The sequence below is a fragment of the Ovis canadensis genome, chromosome 17, assembly GCF_042477335.2.
Source record: "Ovis canadensis isolate MfBH-ARS-UI-01 breed Bighorn chromosome 17, ARS-UI_OviCan_v2, whole genome shotgun sequence".
NCBI classification, from domain to species: domain Eukaryota; kingdom Metazoa; phylum Chordata; class Mammalia; order Artiodactyla; family Bovidae; genus Ovis; species Ovis canadensis.
This window is the reverse complement of record NC_091261.1, coordinates 72,981,157-73,000,015: the sequence shown is the minus strand read 5'-3', so window position 1 is coordinate 73,000,015 and position 18,859 is coordinate 72,981,157. Positions and strand designations below refer to the sequence as shown.

The following is an 18,859-nucleotide window of genomic DNA, read 5'->3' as shown; positions in this document are numbered from 1 at the left end:
GATGGCTGGATGGCATCACTGACTTGATGGACGTGAGTCTGGGTGAACTCTGGGAGTTGGTGACGGACAGGGAGGCTTGGCGTGCTGCAATTCATGGGGTCGCAAAGAGTCGGACACGACTGACCAACTGAACTGAAGCTATCAGAGCACCCGGCCTCCAAAGCATCCTGCCCAGGGCTCCTAGCCACAGGCCACCTCTTGGGCCTGGTTGGGCATCCTGAACTGTGTCGGGATGATTGACAGCATCTTCTGGAACAACTCGATTTGGGCTTGGTCCTCTAAGTCCCAGTCCCATTTCCCTTTCATTCTAATGAATTTGAGAACTGAGAGACTTGGGCTGTTTCTAAGAAGGCACCGTAGCCCACTTCTCTCGGGATCTTTCTTTGTGAGTAAGTTTTACCATCCTGAGCCTTCACCCCACCTTCCCAGGCCTTGGTTCTCCCTTCAGACCAGAAGCAGCCTCATAACAGCTGATGCTTTTGTGGCTCACAGATGTAGCATGCATCCTGTGGGCACGTGCTACAGACGTGATCGTGGGCCCCCGTCGGCCTTCCTGATGCTCCTTGTGGGCTGACGGGCAGTGGCGGAAACCGGCCTGGGGACTGCGTTGGCCGCCAGGCACCGGCCATGGTTGAGCCTCGGCACTGACGGGCAGGCGCCTCCCCCAGGTCCAGGAGTCCGTGGCCAGCTGCTTGCCACCCCTCGTCCCCGCCATCAGGGAGGACGCAGGGGGTATGATCCAGAGGCTGATGCAGCAACTGCTGGAGTCAGACAAGTACGCCGAGCGCAAAGGGGCTGCGTATGGACTGGCAGGCCTGGTGAAGGGCCTGGGCATCCTGTCGCTGAAGCAGCAGGAGATGATGGCTGCGCTGACCGATGCCATCCAGGACAAGAAGAACTTCCGCCGTCGGGAGGGTGAGTATCTCCAGGCTTGACGCTGCCCATCGTGGGCGGTTAGCACTCCCTCCCCGCGCTGGCTGCCTGAGGAGGGAACTGGCATTTCCTCCTCTGCCAAAGGCTGGCGTCGGGGTGTGTGCACCTGTGAGCTGTTGGTGGCTGGCTGTGAGCTGTTCCATCCTGGCCACGCCGGTGCAGCCTGGGCATCTTTGTTTCTGACTCTACAGCACCTTCAGCCGAGGGAGAAGGTGCCTTTCTCACTGGTGGTGCTTCCCATTCTTGCCTCCCTTCTGCTCGGGGTGGGCAGAGGGCGCTGCTCCCTCCTTAGCGGCCGTTGTAGCCCCCCAGCTGCCCTGAGCATTTCCAGAGGGTGAGGAGGGGACGAGGAGCTTGTCCTGTGGCTGCCCCATCCCCAGAGGACGTCCCGATCCCAGCCTCACTGCCCCACCTCGCCCTGCCACCCCCAGGAGCCCTCTTTGCCTTCGAGATGCTCTGCACCATGCTGGGGAAGCTCTTCGAGCCGTATGTGGTCCACGTGCTGCCCCATCTGCTGCTGTGCTTTGGGGACGGGAACCAGTATGTGCGGGAGGTAAGTCCTGAGGCTGCTCGGGGCAGGGGTGTGTGTGGGGGCCCTGCCCCGTGGGAGCCCCTCAGCCCACCACTCGAGTGCCAGATACCAGTGCGGACACCCCTGGTTCCCAGTGCGGTACTGAAGCCTGGTGAGGTGAGAAAGCGCGTCCCTCCTGTCAGTTGGCTGTGTGGGCCGGGGCCCGGGGTCTGACACGGTAGACGCCTGGTGAGTGATGATCACCAGTGGGGCACATGGTCCAGCCTTAGGCCTTGACCCTGGTGTGCCGGAGAAAGCCCCTGAACGTCTTTTCTCCTCCCTCGAGGCTGCAGATGACTGTGCCAAGGCTGTGATGAGCAACCTAAGTGCTCACGGGGTGAAGCTGGTGCTCCCCTCCTTGCTGGCTGCCCTGGAGGAGGAATCCTGGAGAACCAAAGCTGGTGAGGCTGCTCCCTTGGTGCCGCTGTCTCAGCTTCCTGTTCTGAAGAGCGCCCTCCCAGGCCCAGGGGTGCAGAGATGCTACTCTTGTCCTGTGTGCCCCCCGCCCGCCCCCCGCCCTCAGCCTCCCGCCCAGGGGCCAGGCTAGGGCTATCATCAGGCAGCTTGTTTCTATAATAGTTGGTTCACTTTTGTGCAAGAAACAGGCCTTTGAGCCACAGACTTAAATCAGGAAATCCCAGAGCTCTAAAGTTGGTCTGTGGCTAGCTCTCTGATTCTAAGACCTCTTCCCCCATTAAGCCCTCTTTTTAAAAGTATAATCTTATTTGGAATCCTAATTTGTAAAATGGAGCTGCTCTGATTTGGGGAGGGTCAGTGTTGGTCAGGGCTTCCCCTTGGTCCTTCAGGCTTTGCCCTACATCTTAAACTCATTCTCTTACTCAGTGGGTGAGCGGACTGAGGACAGAGAAGCTCAGTGAACTGACCTGGGGACACTGCCAGCTCTAGGCTGGGTCTGGCCTTTGTCCCCACCACTGCCCAGGCTCTCACCCGGGCTCCCCCGGCTCAGCCGGCTTCAGGCGCGTCTTGCTCGCTTGGCTGGAGCCAGGCCCTGTGCCCTCCCACTTGGGGAGGAACAGGCCGCTTCTCCTCTGCCCAGGCAGGTGGACTACCAGCCTGTGGCCCGTGATTTCACACGGGTGTGTGTCTGCCGTCTGCAGGGTCGGTGGAGTTGCTCGGGGCTATGGCCTACTGTGCTCCCAAGCAGCTGTCGTCCTGCCTGCCCAACATTGTGCCCAAGCTCACAGAGGTGCTCACCGACTCCCACGTCAAAGTGCAGAAGGCCGGGCAGCAGGCACTCAGGCAGATCGGCTCTGTCATCAGGAACCCAGAGATCCTGGGTACGTAAGGCCTCTCCCACGAGCGCGCGGGCCTTGCTCCTCCCTGAGCCCCTTGACGCGGCAGGGAGCGTGCACTCATTCAGCACAGGCCCTCTGAGGACAGCGACAGTCGCCCTGAGATAACCTTTAAACTCGGGGAAGCCCTTTTCCTACGATAATCAGTGGAAAATAGTTTGGAAGTGGTCTGTTCTCCTGTTGGTCTGGAGCACTCATTGACCGTAGAGGTGGGGAAACTGAGTTGTTGGCCTGGAGGCAGCTTGATTCTAAGGGAGCCTTGAGATCCACAGAACTGAATGACAGGCTCTGGATCGCAGCAGCAGCACCCTTCAGAGGGGTTAGGTTCCAGGGAACTTTCTATTCACGCTCTATTCCAGGAGACCTGTGATGGAGGGAAGGTTAGGGAGCTTACTCTTTGGCATGGTTGTTTCTTGAGTGATTAGGAAAGACTGATTTCTAGAAGTAAACCCCAGCCAGCTATGTTGACTTGCAGCACCCTACTTGTCAAATGCTAAGCTTCAACTTAGGGCATTGATGACCATTCAGTGCGTTTCAGCCTGAGTATTTCCAGACTTGATTTTAATCAGAAAATGATGGGGTTTTACGGGAGGAACAGGTAGATGTGGGTTTTGTTGTCATTCTTTACAATGTCCAGCAGCCCTGGGGATTTCTAAGGCCCAGGACAGTGTTATCTCTTATCAATTGAATGCTTTCCATTTTGGGAATCCAGCCTGGGCCCTTTTTTCTTTTTTTTTTTTAATTGCAGTGTAATTTGCATAAAATTCACTTTTTACAAATGTACAACTTAGTGGTTTTTAGCATCTTTGCAAAATTATGTATCACCACTGTCTAGTTCTGGGGCACTTTCATCGCCCCAGAAAGGAACCCCACACCCATTATTAGGTTTCACTCCTCATTTCCCCTTCTACCTCTGGTCCCTGATGACCCCTAGTCTATTTTCTGTCTCTGAGTTTGCATATCTGGACACATTATGGAAATAGCATCATACACTGTGTGGCCTTTCATGCCTAGCTGCTTGTGTCTAGCATTCTGTTTTCAAGGTTCATCCACATTGTAGCATCTGTCAGTATTTCATCCCTTTTTATGGCCTAATAGCGTATCTCATTGTGTGGCTGTGCTGTTTTGAGTGTCCATACATCAACTGATGGGTGTTTGCGTTGTTTCCACTTTTTGGTTTTTAATGTTGCTATGAACATTTGTGTTCAAGGTTTTATTTGATTTTTGTTTTTGTAGACATGATTTCGGGTTTCTTGGTTAGATACCTAGGAATGGAATAACTGGGTCATATGGTAACTGTTTACCTCTTCTAGGGAACTGCTAGACTGTTAGCCTGGCGACTATACCTTTCTTGACATTCTCAGTAGCCGTATATACACACACAGAGGTGTTCCAATTGCCAACACTGTTACAGTCTGTCTTTTTGGTTACAGAAATCCTAGTGGGTATGAAGTGGCATGTCACTGTGGTTTTGTTTTGGCCATGCCACACAGCATGTGGGATCTTACTTCCTCAGCCAGGGATTGAACTCGTGCCCCCTGCAGTGGAAGCACGGAGTCTTAACCACTCATTGTGGATTTGGTTTGCATTTCCCTAATGACTAATGATGTGGGACATCTTTTCGTGTGCTTATTTTTCATTTGCATATCTTCTTTGGAAAACTATTCAAATCCTTTGCCCATTTTTAAATTGGGCTATTTAAAAAAAATTGGGGGTGGGGATGGGGCACCACTCTGCATGGCTTGCTGGTTCTTAGTTCCATAACCAGGGATTGAACCCGGGCCCCCGCAGTGCTGAGTTTTGACCACTGGACTGCCAGGAAATATCCCTCAAAACTCTTGACTGGAGTGTGTCCTGTTAGTGGTGAATTCCCTGGGCTTGTGGGAAAGATCAGCCAGGTACCCCTCTTGAAATTCCTTCTACTGGGCTGATAGTGCTGACTTCGGAGAGTCATTTTATCTGTGGCGGCTGCTCTGAGTGTTGTGTATCTCATTCCCACCACTGGTTCAGGGGGCCTTTGTCATCTCCAAACAGTTTTTTTCACAAAGCCACTTTGGGTCGTTGCTGCTTGCAGAGTAAGGTCCATGTTGCTAAGTGGCCTCCTCTGGAGGCCTAGCCGGGGCTGCAGCTCAGGGCCACTGAAGCTAGCAGGCAGGCACCCCATCAGCCACAGCTCTTAAGTGCAAGGGGGTGACAGCTGCCGCCCCCCACACCACTTCCTCCTGGGGAGCAGGAATAGAATTGCTCTTGGCAGACAGGCTGGCTTCTTCAGCTGGTGACTTGTGGGGCTCTCAGGAGAGGGCCCCTGGCCTCCTTTTCTTCTGACCCATCTAGTGCTGGGGGCTCTGGCAGCTGCCCCACAGACTTGTACCTAGCTGCCTCTCTCTTGTCCGGACACGCAGCCATCGCCCCGGTCCTGCTGGACGCCCTGACAGACCCCTCCCGGAAGACCCAGAAGTGCTTGCAGACCTTGCTGGACACCAAGTTTGTCCACTTCATCGATGCCCCGTCCCTGGCCCTCATCATGCCTATCGTCCAGAGAGCCTTCCAGGACCGGTCCACGGACACTCGGAAGATGGCTGCCCAGATCATTGGCAACATGTACTCGCTGACAGACCAGAAGGTGTGGGCCTGTGGGGGCTCACACAGGACAGACCAGTGGATGCTGGCTCAGGGCCGTGTCCCTAGTGACAGTAGACATGGGGTAGCTGTGGGCATTCGATTCCTGATGGTATCAGGGCAGAAGTGGACCTGGGGTGGAGGGTGGAAGTCTGAGCTCTCTGCACATCTTGGAGAGCCCAGCCGCACAAGTCTTGATTAGCTCCACCCCCAGATGAGGCCCATCCCCGTGAGCTCCTTTTACCTGCTGATGGGGAGGAAAGGTCCAGCCTGGCCTTTGACTTTTCAGGGGTGTTGGGAAAGCGGCTGCCACTTTGATTGCTGGCAGTGTCTCCTTGTCATAAGCACTGGTTTCTGTGAGCCTCTCAGGAAATTAGCCTACTTTGGGATCTGCTGTTTACTCACTCCCAGAGGCTGATGTGTGTGCTCTCAATACCACAGCTCTGATTTGCTTGCTGAGGCTACAGGCACAAGAGATAAAGTGGAAAGTTAGGTCAATCCTAGGAAATTTGGGAAATTGGAAGTTGGAAAACCAAAACATTTTACCCATAGCCCTCCAGGAGCCTAGACAATTATGTTTTAAAATTACGTTTAAAAATGATATTTCTGAATATAAATGTATGTCCAAGTTATAACGAGTTATTCATAAAACTGAGTCTTAAATAGTTATGTAAAATTCTAACAAGTTTATATACCATAACTTACATAATTCTATTGTCGGTCACGTAGTGTCCAAGGTTTCTTGCTATTTTAAATGATACTGCAGTGAACATAAGGTTCTTTCTATATTTAAAACTGTTTCTGAAAGTGGAGTGCTGTATCAAGAGACATAAACCTTTTAAGGTAAAGATCATGCAACTCTGAAAGGAAAACGCTGAGAGAATCTTGTGGATGCCCGAGGCTGGGCAGCCCTCGGTCCCAGGAGGAGGAAAAGCTCTGAATGGCAGCTGGGGGCTCTGTACTCCCTAGGAGGGCCTGGGGTCCCTCAGAAGTTTTTCTGAGCAATCACACAGGGCCTTCAGGGAACCAGGGGGATGGAGGGGGTTCTTTACCCCTGTGAGTGCTCCTATTCAGCAGAGTGGGGTGGTCAAGATCTAACCAGGAACCGGTCTGGAGAAAGCGGGCCTCAGGCCTCCACTGAGTAGCTCCCTCCGTCTTTGCAGGACTTGGCTCCTTACCTGCCAAGCGTGACGCCTGGTCTGAAAGCCTCTCTCCTGGATCCTGTGCCTGAGGTGAGTCTGAGAGGGAAGGGGGCGGGAGCTCATGGTTTTAGCCCCGCCCCAGGCAACTGATTGCTAAGGAGCCGCAGAAGCTGTGCTTGCATCTGCCTGGTGAGGGGCGAGAGGCCCTAGGGACCGCTCCTCATTCCTGTGTGGTCACGTCTCCCTGCCGTCTCCGCTCTGGCTTCCCTGGCAGGTGCGGACGGTGTCTGCGAAGGCTCTCGGGGCCATGGTCAAGGGCATGGGGGAGTCGTGCTTTGAGGACTTGCTGCCGTGGCTGATGGAGACGCTGACCTACGAGCAGAGCTCTGTGGATCGTTCAGGCGCTGCTCAGGGTGAGGCAGGGTGGGCCCGAGGGCCAGACCTGGGAGGCGCGCTGGGGGCCCTGAGGTCCTGTAGGCTCACTCTGTCCCTTTCCTGCAGGGTTGGCCGAGGTCATGGCCGGCTTGGGGGTGGAGAAGTTGGAGAAGCTGATGCCAGAAATTGTGGCTACAGCCAGCAAAGTGGACATTGCCCCCCACGTCCGAGACGGATACATCATGATGTTCAACTACCTGCCCATCACCTTCGGGGACAAATTCACTCCTTACGTGGGGCCCATCATCCCCTGTATCCTCAAAGTAGGCACCGGTGCCCCCACTGAGGATAGGGCCTAGGGTGGGGGCCAGGACACATGCTCTCTCGTGGGGGGCTCAGCCTCTCTCCCAGATGCAGCTGGGTAGCAGGGAGTCCTGTTTTTTCTTGGGTCTGGGTGCCTAGGGAGCAGCAGGTCTGGCTGACACCCTCTCTGTGCACAGGCTCTTGCTGATGAGAACGAGTTTGTGCGTGATACTGCCCTGCGTGCGGGCCAGAGGGTCATCTCCATGTATGCTGAGACGGCCATCGCCCTGCTGCTGCCCCAGCTGGAGCAAGGCCTCTTTGATGACCTCTGGAGAATAAGGTAAGAAGTCAGGCGGAAAGACCCAGTGGCCATAGCTTTGTGTTTGGGGAACTTACTGAGAAATGAGGGCTTCCCAGGGGGCGCTAGTGGTAAAGAACCCACCTGCCAGTGCAGGAGATGTAAGCGACATGAGTTCGATCCCTGGGTCAGGATGATCCCCTCGAGGAGGAAATGGCCACACTCTAGTATTCTTGCCTGGGACATCCCACGGACAGAGGAGTCTGGTGGGCTATGGTCCATAGGATCGCAGAGAGTCAGACACAGCTGGAGTAACTTACCTCACACGCACGCACGCACTGAGAAATGAAAAGCAGAATGTTACCAAAAGCTCTCAACTTTTCCAGATCCTCATTTCTCACCATTTGGTAACTCTCCAGTTTCCTAGAGCAGTGTCTGTAATTCCGATTCTCTTCTAAGATGTTTTTTCTCTTCAGTCCTTCAGTTTGTATCAAAATTTTAAATGTGAATGCTTTCTCATCTGGAGATTCTCCTTCTAGGATTTCGTCTCAGGGACATATTTAGTCAAGTGCTTAAAGATGTATTTAGAAGGATGTGTGTTGCGATACCGCTTATCATTTGAAAAGGTAGGTTTGAAAAAGTCAGATAGTGCGTCCACAACACGAACTTTGACCCGGCTGTTACGAAGAATGGCGTGAGGACGTCTTCTGCTGACCCAGGACGCTCCTCGGCCTTCTGTTGGCGGGTGGGGAGGTGCGGGCCGTGGCCGGGTCCTGTGTGGGCCCACTTTGCACACCCTGTGTGTGGAAGGGGTGTCTGTGTACAGGGTGATTGGTGTGCACAAGGCTGTCACCGGAGTGTCGGAGCAGTTGCCTGGGTGCCGACAGTCTGGGCGCTTGTTTACCCTCTCTTTCTTTCTATTTGTTTGTATTAATTGAACTTTCAGTTTGAATACAACCGTTAGTTTTATACTCCTTCATTCAAAGAGAAACAGTTTCTCCTAGGCCTCTCCTTACATTGCATCCTGATGATCTGCATTCCTGGATTCCCTGCTCATACTTCCCTCTGTGTTTCTCTCTCTTTAATAACTTTTATTATAGAAATATTTGCATCTGCTTTTAAAAATAGCTTGTTCTTTTCCATTATTAAAGTAATGTTCGTTAGTACAAAACTTGGAAGGAACATATGTGGGAGACTGTCGAGAAATGGCTATCATTTGTGACCTCTCCCGTTCTAAGAGAACCACCACCAGTGTTTGGGGTTCGTTTCCTTTCAGTCTCTTTTCCTCGCTGGTGCTTGGCCGAGACTTCCTCCTGCGCCCTTGTGACTCTGTTTTTGGCCTCCTCCTCAGGTTCAGCTCTGTTCAGCTCCTTGGCGATCTCCTGTTCCACATCTCAGGAGTCACTGGGAAGATGACCACAGAAACTGCCTCAGAGGATGACAACTTCGGAACCGCTCAGTCCAACAAGGTGCACAGCCCCAGTTGACCCTCCTCCCTCTGCTGCCGGTGGGGAGACTCCCTGGCACTCACACCGTGGGGGCTTCACCACCTCTCATTCTTGGCTCCCTTCTGCCACTGCAGGCGATCATCACTGCCCTGGGGGTAGATCGGCGGAACCGGGTGTTGGCGGGGCTGTACATGGGCCGTTCGGACACCCAGCTGGTGGTGCGGCAGGCCTCCCTGCACGTCTGGAAGATTGTGGTCTCTAACACCCCCCGCACCTTGCGCGAGATCCTGCCCACCCTCTTTGGGCTCCTGCTGGGTTTCCTGGCCAGCACATGCGCAGATAAGAGAACAGTAAGTGTCCCAGGCCTGGCTTCTGACCACAGAGCCCTGATGCCTCCTTTCAGAGGCCAGAAAGCTGGGTCTGCAGAGAATGGGAGAGCAGTGGGGTCCACCATCTAGCAGGGGAACTTTTATTTACTTAGTTACTTAAGAAATATTTCTTAAGCATCTACCATGTGCTAAGTGGGGACCTAGGACCTTGTAGAGAAGAAAAGCAGCCTTGTGGAGCTGCCGTCTGGCAGAGGAAACGGATACTAGTCAAACAGTCACACAAACAAGTAGGAAATGCAGCTATGACAAGTGCTGCATGGCACTGCCAGTGCGTATACCAGGTCAGCCAACTGGGGGCTCAGGGAAGGCTTCTCAGAAGAGATGATGTTTGAAGATGAACAGTGAGTGAGCATTAGCAGGTGAGGAGGTGATGAAAGATTGTTCGGGACCGAAGGACCAGTGGTTGAGATACCAGGACTGGACACGCGCAAGCCTGGAGGTGGGCAAGGAGTTTGCCCAGAGCAGGGGCTGAGCAAAGGCCAGGGCAGCTGGAGGAGGGCCCCAGGGCTGATGACCGCGTCTGACAGCCCACTCCCAGCCCCCATCTCTGGCAAACATTGCATAATTGGCTCTGAACAAGGGTTTGCACATGGCCTCAGAGGAGATGCGTCTTTTTCCCTGAACGTTGTGATTACAAACCCAGCTCTCCTTTCCTGGGCAAGAGCATGAGGGTTAAGTGACTTCCAGGCCACAGTTTTCAATCCAGGGAGATCAGCCTTCAACTGGACAATATGTGTTGAGTTTCTTGTTCATCCATGAGGTGCCAACTCTTTAGGCTGAGTAGGTGTGTGTGATGCAGAGAGAATTTTATTTTGTGGTGTCTTGCAAGCACCCTGGGGGCTTCTCACAGGATAGAGCACTGGGGAGAGTTAAGTCTGGCTCCGATAACATCTGGGAGGTCCTGGGGCCCTCATTCTGGAGTGGCCCACTGGGTGTCCCGGGGTCTGCAGGGAGTCCGTCCTAACTTGAGCTCTGCCCGGCAGATCGCAGCCAGGACGCTGGGAGATCTCGTCCGGAAGTTAGGGGAGAAAATCCTGCCGGAGATCATTCCCATCCTGGAGGAAGGCCTGAGATCTCCCAAGAGCGACGAGAGGCAGGGCGTGTGCTTCGGGCTGAGCGAGATCATGAAGTCCACCAGCCGGGATGCGGTGAGCATGTCCTCAGGGCCTGAAGGCCTGCCGCCCACCCCCCTCAGAGGGCCGGAGGGTGAAGGCTCCCGGAGAAGCTGTTCCATTAACGACACTTCACCCTCAGGGACACGCCAACCTCACTCCAGAGGGTGATGTGGGCAGTGAGGTGCTGATGGGGCCACAGCACCCTGGGCTTTCTCACCTCTCAGCTTTCCCACCTCTTAGCTTTCCCACCTCTCAGCTTTCGCACCAGTTTATAGGCTAAGACCTCAGCAATTTAGAGGCCTGGGGTGGCTTTTGGAGATTGAGGTGGTCTTTCTCTCAGCACTCCTGAGGTGGCTTCAGATTAATCCTTTTGTGTCAGTGCATCAGTTCAGTTCATGTGTGTGATGTGCTTAGCGGGAAGGGAGGTGCATGTATGTGAGAGGTGGAGGGTGGCGGGGAGCAGGAGGGCGTGGAGTAGATGAGAGTGAGCACCCAGTGGGTGGAAACGCGTTGTCTCCAGCAGTGAGATTGTTTCCATATAGCAACAGCCAAGGGGGTTGGAGTCTTTCACCGACCCTACTTTTTCCAATTAAGCTTTCAGACATACCTGGGGAGTAGGTTGAGCATAGGCATAGAGCTCTAGACTGGGATGAAAGCGCCAAAGCAATGAGTGGACAGCGGGTCAGAGATGCGAGCATGTGGCCAATTGCTCAGCCTGAACAGCCTCATCTAATTCTTCTCCAGCATGGGTCAGTACATGTGTGCCGTTTGGGGTTTTTATAGTTGCGTTTTTCAAAGAACAAAGGTACACTCTGCCATCAGATGGGACTGTGATAAATTAAGTAGGTAGTGCCCCAAAGCCTGAGGCCCTGCCCATGCCATGGCCACCATATTCAGATTCAGTCCTTAGAGTCATCGAGGGGCGTTGCTTTGGTGGAATTGGTTACAGAGCAGTTGTTGGCCCCACTGTAGACCCAAAGACTTCATAAGGGAGCAGGTATTTGAGTTGAGACTTGACGAAGGACTTGGAGTTTCCCAAGATGATGAGCAAAGGAGCCTGGGGAGTGGAGGCCAGGTCACTTGGGGCCTCACCATGGGAAGGAATTTGCCATTTCCATGAGAGACCAGAGTATCTGGGGAACTTGCCAAAAAAAAATCAAGACTGTTAACTGTTAAGTCCATGGCTTAGTTGGTAAAGAATCTGCCTACAATGCAGGAGAGTGTCTGCAACGCAGGAGATGCAGGTTCCATCCCTGGCTCGGGAAGATGCCTGGGGAAGGAAACGGCAGCCCACTCCAGTATTCTTGCCTGGAAAATCCCATGGATGGTGGAGCCTGGCAGATGGCAGTCCAGGGAGTCGCAAGAGTCGGACATGACTTAGCAACAAAACCACCCTCACTAGGGGAAGGCTCCTCAGGGGCAGATCACAGATCCTTTCTGCTTTCTCATACTTGTGCATTTCCACAGAAACCAGCTGAGTGAAAAGTCTAGATCCGGCAAGAGTCCAGGAAGCCTGTCTAGGCCAGAGGTCCTCATCGCCCCCACCCCCGCTGACTTTCTCTCCCTCCACCACATCAGGTTCAGCGCTCTCATGCCGTTGCAGGTGCTGTATTTCTCTGAGTCCCTCGTGCCCACGGCAAGGAAGGCCTTGTGTGACCCGCTGGAGGAGGTCAGAGAGGCGGCGGCAAAGACCTTCGAGCAGCTGCATTCCACCATCGGCCACCAGGCCCTGGAGGACATCCTCCCGTTTTTACTGAAGCAGCTGGTGAGTGGCTCCGCCTCACTCCTGCCAGGAGGGGTTCCACCATCTCCATGGAGGCCGCATGCCGGGGCTGACTCTGCCAAGGCAGCCAGTGCAGGCCCCAGAGGGAGTGGGTACACAGGATGGAATTGACTCTCTAGGGGGCCAGGTGGGAGGTACTGGGGCCAGGGAGGTCCAGACTCCAGAGGCTGGGAGGAGAGCAGCTCCCAGACGTCACCCCACGCCCCTCTGCAGGATGACGAGGAGGTGTCCGAGTTTGCCTTGGACGGTCTGAAGCAGGTGATGGCCATCAAGAGCCGTGTGGTGCTGCCCTACCTCGTGCCCAAGGTAAGTCCCCACACGTGGTGACCCCCTCTGGCCCGTCAGCCATAGCCACGTAACCGTTCCCTAGTTATGTGAGGACCAGCTCTGAACCCGGATGCTGGGGGAGGCCAGCGACTCTGCAGTGGGACAGGATCTCCAAGATCCCAGCGCTACAGCCAGCACGGGCAGGCCGCACTGAGCTGATGTTCATCGTCCTGCAGCTGACGACCCCGCCTGTCAACACCCGGGTGCTGGCTTTCCTTTCGTCTGTGGCGGGTGATGCCCTGACGCGTCATCTTGGCGTGATCCTCCCGGCGGTCATGTTGGCCCTGAAGGAGAAGCTGGGGACTCCAGACGAGCAGCTGGTGAGGGGCACAGTCACCCCTGCAGACTCTGTCTGTGTGCTGTCCCATCCCGGAGGCACATGCTCAGCCGAGGTGTCGCCTGTGCTTTTAGGAGATGGCCAACTGTCAGGCCGTGATCCTGTCCGTGGAGGACGACACCGGGCACCGGCTCATCATCGAGGACCTGCTGGAAGCCGCCCGCAGCCCTGAGGTGGGCATGAGGCAGGCCGCGGCCATTGTTCTCAACATCTACTGCTCGCGTTCCAAGGCGGACTACACTAGCCACCTGCGGAGCCTGGTCTCAGGCCTGATCCGCCTCTTCAACGACTCCAGCCCCGTGGTTCTGGAGGAGAGCTGGGACGCCCTGAATGCCATCACCAAGGTGAGGGGCTGCCGGGCCACCTCTGGTGGAAGACAGTTTGGGGTGTTTCCAAGACTAGATGCTGTCGGCCAGCTTCAGCATCTGTCCCTGCGGGGCTGGTCTCGCCTGTGCTCCCGCCCACACCCTTCCTTCCCCCTGCTGCATTATTTGGAAGCTGTCTTGAGAGGGCTTGACTTGAACCCTGACATCCTTTTTGCTTTTCCCCGGTGTCCCACAGAAACTGGATGCGGGTAACCAGCTGGCCCTCATTGAGGAACTGCACAAGGAAATCCGGTTCATAGGAAATGAGAGCAGAGGCGAGCACGTGCCAGGCTTCTGCCTCCCGAAGAAGGTGAGCCAGGGCCCTGGGAGGGCCCCGCGGTCGTGTGGCTCTCCTCCGCCTTCCCCCGGGTCCCCAGCACTGCGGCCGCTGGGGCAGCTGCGTGTTACTCCACGCAGTGCTCTCGGTGCTGTTGTGCACTTCCACGGACAGCGTGTTTCTTCCCCACGGTGGCCCCGTGGGGACAGGGTCAGAGTTCACCACCTCCAGTTCAGCTGTGGAGGTCACTCCAGAGCAGATGAGTGACAGGGCTGCAGGGACTCTGCTCTCGTTCCCCAGCCAGCACTCTCTCAGCCCACGACCCTGGACGCCTGACTTGGTCGCTCATGGAGTTGAAGAGAGGGTGGCTGACAGGAGCTCCTGGCTTCGGGTGGGGGACATCTGGGCCCAGAACCTTTGCGGTTTGACTCTCAGGTGCGATTCTCTTGTCAGGGGGTAACGTCCATCCTTCCAGTGCTGCGGGAGGGGGTCCTGACTGGCAGCCCAGAACAGAAGGAGGAAGCCGCCAAAGCATTAGGCTTGGTGATCCGCCTGACCTCGGCAGACGCCCTGCGGCCCTCCGTGGTCAACATCACCGGCCCTCTGATTCGCATCCTGGGGGACCGGTTCAGCTGGAACGTGAAGGCAGCTCTGCTCGAGACACTCAGCCTCTTGCTGGCCAAGGTGAGGACTGACAGGTTCACTTGGTCCACTTGGATCTTAGAGCCCAGATCTGTGCACAGGAGACCAGCACCCGGTGTGCTATGCAGGCAGGGCAGAGGGAGCGAAGACCTTGGACTCCAGACTCACCACACATGGTCAAGGCCAGGTCCACCACTTGGCAGATGTGTGGCCAGAATGACCTCAGAAGGTCGTGCAACTTCTGAGTCTGCTCCTTCACTTGTGTGTTGAGGGTACAACACTGCTTGTCTCTCAGAGGGCTGTGAGATACGGGGCTCAGGTGAAATAACATCTAATGACACGTTCTAACTCAGCACACCAGCATGTGTGTGTCTGATAATCGCTTTTATTAGAAGTGGTTCAAAGGGACTCTGCTCCAAAATCCAGGGCCATGTGAGTACATTAGAAACCTTGTTCACATACATTTCCCATCTTTATGACTACCTCATAAAGGGAGATGAAGAGAATCTGAGGAGAGAACACAAAGGAAGTCCAAGAGCAACGTCAGTAACTTTAGTTTTTGCCCAAAGTGTCAAAAGCGAAGCAACACATTAACTGTTCCTGATACTTTACAGGCTAATAATTAAAGCCTTTAGGCTTAGAGAGTTATAAACAGCCAAGATTTATTTTGGTAAAAAAAAATTCTTACTTGTGGTTTGGAAACAAAAGCTTAAAAGAGTTGCAGCTCTTTTCCTTCTGGGAGAAAAGTGTGGGGGAGCAACTTCCCAGCTAAAAAACGGGACTGTGAGCATCACCCTCATTCTGCTGGAAATTGTCTTTTCTTTTTTCTTTTTATTGAAGTATCATCTTTACCTTCCATTCTGTGCCGTTCATATGTGTGTGTGTGTGTGTGAATTGTGTGTCCAGATGTGTGTGTGTGTGTTAATTCTGTGTGTGTGTGTGTGAATTCTGTGTCCAGATGGAACCTTGCCCTCCTGGAGTTTGTCCTACAGGCTGTGAGCCAGGTGTCACCCATGGGCAGGTGGCTCTCACCGCAGCTTTGCTGGCTTTATTCTGTGGTCCGCCTCCCAGCAGCCTGCCAGCCCCAACCCCAGTGTCTCTAGACCCTAAATGGCATTGAGCCTCCAAACAGCTGCTTTTTCCTTCCCTTTTAGCCTTGAGTAGGTCTTTCCTCTGGGCCCATCTGTAGTTTGTCATAGACGTGCGTCTTTTCCTCCACGTGGTCAGGCCTCAGACTGGATTGTCAGTGCATGGGTGCACGTGTGTACAGGGATGACCACCCAAAGCCACCTGTTCTGTAGGATCGTGTGCAGTAGGTGGCACCTTTGCAGAATGTTCTTCCATGGTACTGACAGGTCTGCTGGCCCGCTCTGTAATGTATTCAGAGCCAGGGGTTTCGAGTCACTTGTCCACATGGGCAGAACTCCCCTAAGCCGAGCTGATGGTTCCCCGCCCGTGGGAAGCTGGAAGCAGAAGAGGAGGCTGAGGGGACCCTCTGTGCCAGGCTCCCCCGTCTTGCGGCGCCTCTGCTCCTGGCCTGAGTGTGGAGCCGCGCGGGTTCAGGGTGCTTTGTTTTCGTGCCTGTGTGCCCTGTGGCCTGCACGCCCCCTCAGCCAGGCTCTGGGATGGGGGTCTCTCTGACAGGTCGGGATCGCCCTGAAGCCCTTCCTGCCCCAGCTGCAGACCACCTTCACCAAAGCCCTGCAGGACTCTAACCGCGGCGTGCGCCTGAAGGCCGCTGACGCGCTAGGCAAGCTCATTTCCATCCACATCAAGGTGGATCCTCTCTTCACGGAGCTGCTGAATGGCATCCGGGTCATGGAGGACCCGGGCGTCAGGTGAGGTGCTGGCGCGGAGAGAGCTGTGGCTGTGGGGCAGCCTGGCCCTGCCTGTGCGGTGGGAGCGCGGGTGGAGGAGAGCCAGGTTTGAGTCGGGCGCGTTGGTTCTGCAGGGACACCATGCTGCAGGCCCTGAGGTTTGTGATTCAGGGAGCAGGGGCCAAAGTGGATGTGGTCATCCGGAAAAACATCGTCTCGCTCCTGCTGAGCATGCTGGGACACGACGAGGTACTGCCGCAGGTGGATGCGGGGCACGCGGGCTGGGCTGGTTTCCCTTCCCTTGGGCTGGCGTCTCTGCCTCGAGAAGCAGAACCTGGTCAGGAGTGATCATCACTCCCGACGTTCGTGTCACTCTGTGGTTTGCCGCATCTCTGGTCTTGAGGGAGACAGGCACTTAGTGTTGATATGGACGACGTATCGTATAGGTAAGGGAGGCTAAGGTTTCTAAAGTCCCAGGTCTCTTGTTCATTTGTTCTCCAGTCTTAAGTCGCTTCCCCTTCTCTGCCCCTCATTTCCCCAGTTGTAAAATGAAGAGTTTTGTTTTTTGGCTCGGGAAGCATTTGCTGATGTGCAGAGCCTTGCCCAGGGGTGAATGAAGTGTGGGCACAGCCCTCAGGAAACAGTGTCTGGTGTCTGTCCGGAGGGGGGTGCTCAGCACTGTTTGTGAGGGACAGACTGACCTGGGCCGTGCCCTAGCACGTGGTAGAGTAAGAACCGGGACTGAGCCCATGACTCCTGGTTCTCTGTCCCAAGGCCCTTCCTGGCCCCGTCTGCAAGCATCTGTGAACTACCAGTTGCTCTCTGATGAGCCCCAAAGCAGTTGAGTCTTTGAGAAGGATTTTCTCTTTCCCCTTTGATTGACACTGTGGGGCTGATCTCTGGAGGGAGGCCTCAGGGTTCGCACGGAGCTGCACCTTGTTTGCCCATGCCCAGGGCTGGTTATCCCCTGCAGCTGAGGCCCTGGCCTTTTGTGGCACAGATGGGAGCCTCTGCCTTCTCTTGGTCACGGTCTGTCAGGGTTTTATAGGGCCACTCACAGTGCAAGCAAAAGTTAGTAGGCAAACCAATTTGCATTTCACCACAATGGAGCTTAAAATAGACCCCTTAGAGAGAGTGGGTGTTGTGTCAGAGAGAGCCAGCTTTAGCCTCGCGTGACACCTGGGAGCTCAGAGGCCCAGACTGCCGGCCGGCCACCCTCCTCCCCCTCAGAACTTCCGCTGGATCAGAGGTGGCAATCCAGGGTGCTGGCCTGGCTCATGCGTCTCCACGGGCCCTTGAGGCCCTGGTTGGTTGGTTGGTTGTTTTGTTTGGGAGAGGCACGCCAAGTTGGCACTTCGAATACTATAGCACGTAACCCAAAATCCTCTGCACAGCATCCTGTAGTGAGCCAGCAGGGAGAGTGGCCAGGAAGCGCTTATGTACAAGACTTTGGTTTTGACACAGAACTCTCAGCCTTTCCCTATTGCCTTGGGCCAATTAGAGCTTCAGTGTGACTTCCCAGGACAGACCCACACAACGTTGGGGCAGCAGGGAGCCTCTCTGGACACAGGCGGACACATGAGAGGTTTGGGAGTGGGGTGGGATGGGGTGAAGTGGGGGTGGAGCTCCCAGTGGTTCTGTAACCACCTTCCCTGAGGACTATGGGCAGAGCTTGCCTCCCTCCCCGCCTCACAGGGCTATTGATAGTAACTGAGATAATAAACGTGAAGCATTCAGGCTTGTAAGAAGAAAGGTGCTATGTAAATACAGTTATTGTTGCTATTATGATGATGATCACCATATGCACACACGCTGGAGTTTTCTATAATTAAGTTAAGTGCTGGGTGTGTAATTTTTAACTCGGCGCCGAGTGGCAGCCCTGCTCTGGCAGCGGGAGTGTGTGTGCTGGAGGGAGGACTGGACTTGGCGTCCACCTCCCTTGCGCCCTGGTGCCCGCAGAGCCCATGTGGGCTGGCACCCTGGTTTACCACCTTCTCTGCCCCGTCAGGACAATACGCGCATCTCCTCGGCCGGGTGCCTGGGGGAGCTGTGTGCCTTTCTGACGGAAGAGGAGCTCAGCACCGTTCTTCAGCAGTACTTGCTGGGTAGGCCTCTTGTGTGTACTTTTCGGGGCCTCTCTGTCTCCCCTGCCCCTCAGAGGGTCTTCTGGTAGCTGGACCAGCCTCTCCTTGGAAATGTCAAAACGGAGTTTCCGGGGGGTCTTGCAGCCCGGAGCGTCTCTGCTCTGAGGACGTAGCTGTGGTTGGGAGTGGCCTGTGAGGGATGGCCACTCGGCGGCCACTTGGGGCAGGGAGGTCTGTGTGCAGTGAGGACTGGGGTTCCCGCCAGGCTCCGAGCTGACACACGAGTCTCAGGTGGTGGAGGTGGGCTTCGCGGGTGGTAGACGGTGCAGGTCGACCCCCCTGTGTTCTTCCACCCAGCGGATGTGTCCGGCATTGACTGGATGGTTCGGCACGGGCGGAGCCTGGCTCTCTCCGTGGCTGTGAGCGTGGCTCCCAGCAGACTCTGCGTAGGCAAGTACGGCAGCGATGTCCAGGACATGATCCTCAGCAACGCCATGGCAGACAGGGTAAGGCTGTGGGGTGGCCAGACTAGGTGGTCAGAATTTCACTCTTGCCACTAACTTCCTGTGCCCTGGGACCAGTGCTTGGTCTCCCTGGGCACTGTTTCATCATCTAAACAGTGAGGAGTTTGGGTTGGAGCATCCAGAGGTCCCTTCAAGGCCAGAAAGTCTCTATTTCTGGGAACTAGGGTCTCAGGCTTTGTTCACCTGCCCCACAGCCA

At 55.0% G+C, this 18,859-nt stretch overlaps 1 protein-coding gene across 1 annotated transcript in view; it reads left to right on the top strand.

Moving 5' to 3' along the window:
* The window catches only part of GCN1 (GCN1 activator of EIF2AK4), a 54,447-nt gene that overhangs the window by 32,655 nt on the left and 2,933 nt on the right, over positions 1 to 18,859 (top strand). The window contains exons 34-55 of the mRNA XM_069556867.1: positions 669 to 915; positions 1,365 to 1,486; positions 1,791 to 1,905; positions 2,623 to 2,802; positions 5,220 to 5,440; positions 6,600 to 6,668; positions 6,853 to 6,991; positions 7,080 to 7,276; positions 7,454 to 7,596; positions 8,906 to 9,023; positions 9,137 to 9,352; positions 10,375 to 10,539; positions 12,110 to 12,271; positions 12,503 to 12,595; positions 12,793 to 12,936; positions 13,028 to 13,297; positions 13,515 to 13,628; positions 14,049 to 14,279; positions 15,882 to 16,075; positions 16,189 to 16,303; positions 18,063 to 18,159; positions 18,496 to 18,644. Of these exons, the coding sequence (XP_069412968.1) occupies positions 669 to 915; positions 1,365 to 1,486; positions 1,791 to 1,905; positions 2,623 to 2,802; positions 5,220 to 5,440; positions 6,600 to 6,668; positions 6,853 to 6,991; positions 7,080 to 7,276; positions 7,454 to 7,596; positions 8,906 to 9,023; positions 9,137 to 9,352; positions 10,375 to 10,539; positions 12,110 to 12,271; positions 12,503 to 12,595; positions 12,793 to 12,936; positions 13,028 to 13,297; positions 13,515 to 13,628; positions 14,049 to 14,279; positions 15,882 to 16,075; positions 16,189 to 16,303; positions 18,063 to 18,159; positions 18,496 to 18,644 (3,501 nt within the window). The remainder of the gene's footprint in view (positions 1 to 668; positions 916 to 1,364; positions 1,487 to 1,790; positions 1,906 to 2,622; positions 2,803 to 5,219; positions 5,441 to 6,599; positions 6,669 to 6,852; positions 6,992 to 7,079; positions 7,277 to 7,453; positions 7,597 to 8,905; positions 9,024 to 9,136; positions 9,353 to 10,374; positions 10,540 to 12,109; positions 12,272 to 12,502; positions 12,596 to 12,792; positions 12,937 to 13,027; positions 13,298 to 13,514; positions 13,629 to 14,048; positions 14,280 to 15,881; positions 16,076 to 16,188; positions 16,304 to 18,062; positions 18,160 to 18,495; positions 18,645 to 18,859) is intronic.